A 6080-nucleotide genomic window follows, 5' to 3' on the forward strand; every position below is an offset into this window, starting at 1 on the left:
CTCTTGGAGTTGGACATGCTGTACCTGTTGGGACTTGATGTTCAATTAAAATGAAAGGCTTTTCTCCATGAATAAGACAGTAAGTGCTGAATATGTAAACAGTCAAATGTTCGCTTAATAATCTTTATAACTGAGGGAATTGCTACTGTCTTTAAATCAGGATAATTTCATTTTATATTTCTATCACCCCTTTGGTCCTGAAGGATTCCAAAGTACTTTACAAAGCAGGAAGTTATGTTAGTTATGAGTTTTGTGACCAGCAATTACAAACATATCTCTTTAGACCACTGGATTGCAGCAAGCCTTGACATAGAGAACAGCAGCCGGGTGGGTAATTAGGTGTACTATAGTGCATGGCAGTGAAGGGAGGGAAAATTTTCAACAAACGACATTGGACAAACTCCTATTTTTATGAAAAATGCTCAGGACGTTTAATACCATTGCAAGTTTTCAGACTTTGTCTCAAAGGGCCAGTGCAGTAAACTTGATGACATTGCACGTATCTAGCTCCGAAGGATGTAGGGTTGGATCAATCTCGCCATAATTCCTAACTGCTCATTTGCCCCAAAACCTCTCCCTAGGGTCTCATTCGGTCACCCTCTCCAATCACTTTTTCAGTGTGTGAGGAGACATAAAAGGGAACCATGCCGCATTTTGGGCCGCAGTGTCATTGGTGCCCACATGACTAAAACCGAGTGAATATCTAAGGGGGAAAATCCTTAAATGTATCACTCAAATAAAAAAAATTGAATTCACTTTGTCAGCTTTTACCCATCTTTTGTTTTCTTTCTCAGAATATTCCAGTGACATAAGCATGTTTGAAGTGAATTTTAGGAATATGCAAAGCAATCACATTTTACCTTTGTAAACATGAATATTTGCACCGGAAACCTGACTTTAGGAATTATTCTAACCCAATCAGGGAGACAAAATAACACCATTGTCCAGATTTTTAAAAGCATTTAAGCATCTGAAGACGCAGCTAGGGACCTTACTGGGATTTTTCATAAGTGCCTAGGCAACTAACTCCACTGGCTAGCCAGGTGACATTGGGCAAGTTACTTCACTACTTTGTGCCTCAGTTTCCCGAACTGTAAAGTGGGAAAATGACACTTATCTTCTTTGTAAATTGCTTTGAGAGCTATTATTACAATTGTCAACTGAATTGTTCCCTGTGAATTATTCATTCTCTTCTACACCTCTGCATGCACAGAGAAAGACAAATTGGATTAAATTTTATTTGGACAAAATAGAGGAGTTACTGGTGAGTAAAGAGAGACCTGTGGTTTAGCAGAGATTTTATCTGCTGCTTCTTTTGAAATGCTGTGCTCAGCTTTCAAGGATGTTTGCAAATTATGGATCCTTGTCTACTCCTGGATTCCCATGTAGCAATGGTGGCCAAGTGTCCTTTCTCACATTTATGACTCACTGTAAGACTGATGGCATCTATTCATGTTTTTTCCTCTGTTCCCCTTGCATCACTCAGAGAATCTAGCCTATTTTTTTCCCGTTGTTGTTGTGCACTAGGTAAACCAAATATAGGGTACTCAATTGTGCCAGCATAAGTTTTGAGGGAGAGGTTTTCTTTATACACATAAGTCTTTCTTTTACCTAAAAATATTGTTTATAATGAATAATCCAAGGAATAAATACAGATTTTAATTACAGAAAACAAAAGCTCTCAAACTAGAAACCCAAAAGTTCCAGAGGCGTCTGTGAATTCTCAGACTTCACAAGGTTCAATCCTCCCTAATAAACATCGTGCCAACTAAAATACTTAGAACAAAATAGTGATGCGCTAAGTTTCAGAAACCATGTTCTAGTAATGCTAGATAAAGGTTTGATAGATAGATTAAAGTTAATAGGAACTTCCCATCAATAAACAAACAATAACATCAGCAGATACTGCATGCACAGGCCTAGAGATTAATTTAATGAATGAAGCTGGGGTTGAGTAAGATAGTGTCTGCAAGAGAAGTCCAGATGATGATTCCAAGAAGTCCAAATAAAGACTAAATTAAATGTTATACTGACACAGACACTAGCATCCCACTGCACATCAGTTAGGTGCACTTAGGTTAGGCTCATGGTTTCTGAATATGAATCTAGTTCCACTTGGACCTTGTCAAACTGAACAATCAAGCCATTTTAGCAGGAATTGTATTAAATGCAAGTTTGAACATCATTAAAAACTCAGTACAGATGAGGCCTAAACAATATTCACAGTAAAGTCTACAAAATGGTGGGACTTCCATGGTGCAATGTGTGGGTTTTCTAAAAGGACCAGATCATGCATGTGAGTAGGGCATTGGCCCCATTAGCTTGCTCTAGCTGTAAGAAAGTCCGTTCATTTCAAGAGTCTTATAAATATTGTCTATCCCCTTAGTCTGGTAATAAACAACAAATAGAGGAATGTACCATATAAAACAAATATACAATTCATGACAGAAGATAAACAGATTTTTGCTGAGATAAAAAAGTCCTTGGAAATATTTATTGTTTTTGATCCCAATGAATTATAATCTGCTTTGAGGAACTGGCAGCTGAATATACATTGTGACTACTTTTTGTATGCTACTACATGTGCATGACACATGTAGAGGGTTAATATAGCATACAGTAATTGACGAAACTCTTGTTAAAATAAATTTTTGGGAACCTTGAGACCTTTTACCATTTGTGCCATGATAATACGGGCTGGAAATAAACTCACTTGAAGGACATTTTAATGGCAACACGTTTAATGAAGTCAATTGGTAGTTTTATAATGGCAGCAGAGTGTATGTTCTTGCCATTTTCCCATTTAAAAAGAATAAAAGGCCAACCAAGGACCAGTCAGTCAAACTGAAATAGGATTTGATGACATTTTCACTCCTGAACTCTTGGTATAAAATGGTCATCTAAGAAAGAACTGATCGGAAATGTGAGAAATTTGGCACTAAAACTGCATAATTGCACGTAAGTGCTGAAAGAAAAAAATGATCAGGTAAAGATATTGCACTTTATATTATATCTTTGGAAAGTTTGTATTGGTGTATATGTATGTATATATTAAGTTTTCCTTTAAAAAAAATTAAACTAATTTGCGTTTTTCCTTGCAGTCTGTTCAGGTTAAACTTCATTTTAATTATTTGGATCTCAACAATGCACCTGTGGGGGTGTTACCCAACTGTCCCTTCTACGGTAAGCTAATCTTTGAACATCATCTACTTCATTTATTTTAAATAGACATTTTAGTTAAATTTAGTTGGATTATTTTTAAATACTATTTGATCAAACTTGTTTTTATGTTAAAGGTGTAGAATAAATATTACTATCAAATGTTCCTTGTTATGAAGAATTAGTTGCTAGCAAGGTAGACAGGATTCTCTCTAAAAGAATCTATTAGACATGAAGTGTTTATGCTTTTGTGCATGGGATGCAGCGTATGCATTGGTTTCAGCCCTGGGACTGAGAATGGGAAGCACTGAGCTCTGACACTGACTTCCTCTCTATTTCATCTCCCTATATTAGCTTCCCCATCTGTAAAATAGAAATAACAACACATATTTACTTCATACTGTTATTAGTTACTATTTGTAAAGTTCTGTAACTGTTAGGCATTCTTAATAGGTTTGTATGCTGAAGGATAACTCCTAAGCAATATTGTAGTTATTAAAAGGAACCAATGCGAAAAAAACATCAGCCTATAGAATGAACAGTAATATTTTCTCCATATTATGTATCTATGTATTTTAATAAAGTTCTGTAAAGTAGAAGTAAACAGGATATTTTAAAGGTAGTGCATACCAATATTTGATGTTTGGGATGGGGGAAATTACTATAGTAGAATATTAAACTTTATATAAAGTGCCCCATGAAAGATTATGCAAACATGTTCTTGATGAATTAGATGTCAACATGAATTAGATGTCTTGCTCCAAATAGTAATTAAGTAGTTCAATGTTCAATTTCCATGTTAGAATGTAGTTTTATTTAAAGTATTTTGCTGTATTTATTTTTAACTAGAATATTATTTATTGGAATATTATATTTAGTTGGGATTCCTTTCCCCCCCCCCTTTCAGGCATGTATTTTATATCACCAGATTTTCATTAATGAAATCTATCTCCACTACAAATAGTATCTACTTGTGTCTGTTTTCTTTTTATGTTGATGTGAAGTTCGAATTAATCTTCATCAATCAGTCTTCTGATTTTTGTGTGTATGTTTATTTGTGTAACTGTTTAATCCTGTTTCATCTTTGATCATATATTGTTTAGACCTATTTTGAGCTATTTGACTAGCCATATTTCATTTCAGCTCTCATTATGGCAATGATAAAGTATGTCAAATGCTTTTTTATTGTTTAATATATGCCCAATGCCTTTCACTTTCAAATAAGATTAACAGAATGATGACCTTGTTATCCATTAGTACAAATCCTTGTATGGGTTGCAGTGGTGTCTCTAGAATCTCGAGATGGAATTTGCTTGCTTTATGCTTCTTGAAGATTTTTTTTTTTTTTATAAAAATGGATAATTTCCATTTGTAAGAAAGCCATAAGCAGAGAGATTGTGTAATGCAGTGGATGGGGTGTGTTACTGGGAATTTGCCTCAGACTCACTGGGTGACCTTAGGCAAATCATAATAATAATACCCATCTTTTGTTAAGTGTTTAGAGATCTATTAATGAGAATATTATTAAGTATTAGATGGTATTATTATAAATAATTATCAGATCAATACTAATATTCCATGGGAGTTTTGCCATTGACTTCAGTGGAGCCAGATTTTCACCTCATGGCTTTATATTTAGTGACTTCTCAAACATTAATGAAACATCTGAAGATATGTACACATAGACATATACAGTATGTATATTGTACAATAGATACCCCCATTGACTGCTAGTGTAATAGGATGAAAGGCTTTATGTAACTACTGTATGAGAGGATAGAAAATATAGCTAATTATGGCTCCCTCAGTATGTATTTTATACATTTTTATAATTGTAAGATACAGTAAAAGCTCTGAGTGTATATGTGTGAGAGAAAGAAAGGGGAGGAGGGGGAGAGAAAGATACCAGACTACTTAAATGCAAATAATCAAAAATATTGTTGTCAGTATTAAGAAACATAATCAGGACTGTAACTATAATAGTGAAAGAGAAACCCCAAAAGCTGCTGTGCATTACCGATGTTTCCATTTCTGGTGTTATCTATCTTTTAAACTAAATAGATTTCATGTAAATGGTAGTGAAATTGCTGTTACATTATTAATAGAAAAATCTTATTTTATAATGGCAAATGTGTACTGTACTCTAGAGAAAAGTGACTGTCACCTGCCACAACAGACAACATCATTAGTGCTGCATTGAAAATAACATGTTTCGGATCATAAATATAACTATAGAAATATCAGAATTTTATACAGGTAAAACACCACTTGCATTTTCAGAAAAGCTATAAAAACATCCAATTTGGATACTTTTAATCCAAACAAATAATAGTTAATCCTTGTCATTTTAAGCGTAAATGACTTTTTTGTCTTTCGGCTTTGCTTTTTACAGTGGGCAAGTCCCAGCAAATGTGCAAATCCATAATTATGGCTTTTCTGATCTGTGATATATATTTTTTTAATCTTCTGAGCAATAATCCTTTTTATTTGAATTGCCAGCTGTCCAGGAAATCTGATTACTGTCTCATCCTGCTGAATAGCTGCTTAGCCAAGCTGGACAGGAGTGAAGAATTGACTTTTCTAAAACCTATCCTGGAGAAGTCTTTCATTAAAAGGTCCTTTCGCAATGGAGTTGGATCAGGAATTAAAAAAACTTCCTTTCAAAGAGCAAAGTAATAAATAACTGCTCAAGAAAGTATCCTCAACTTTAGCATCTAACATTTAACTGTGAGCTTAAAATAATTTGCAATGCATTTCTGTGATAAAACCAAAAGAGACAACTGTATCAGCATGTTCATAATGTAAACAGATGTTTATTTCAAATAGTGCAAGCCAAGTGAAGCAGATTAAATTGTTCAGTACAGGCATTGTTTTCAAAGTTACAATATCATAAAGTTTTGTATTGATACAAATGTGTTTTC

At 34.2% G+C, this 6080-nt stretch overlaps 1 protein-coding gene across 1 annotated transcript; it reads left to right on the plus strand.

The window, feature by feature from the left end:
* Positions 1 to 3038: 3038 nt before the first annotated feature.
* Positions 3039 to 5835, plus strand: NPS (neuropeptide S). Its single transcript, XM_065407156.1, is given in 3 exon segments — positions 3039 to 3065; positions 3067 to 3183; positions 5659 to 5835. Coding segments are annotated over 3 exon segments (321 nt in total).
* The last annotated feature ends 245 nt before the right edge of the window (positions 5836 to 6080 follow it).

This window comes from Emys orbicularis, chromosome 7 (genome assembly GCF_028017835.1).
Source record: "Emys orbicularis isolate rEmyOrb1 chromosome 7, rEmyOrb1.hap1, whole genome shotgun sequence".
NCBI lineage: Eukaryota > Metazoa > Chordata > Testudines > Emydidae > Emys > Emys orbicularis.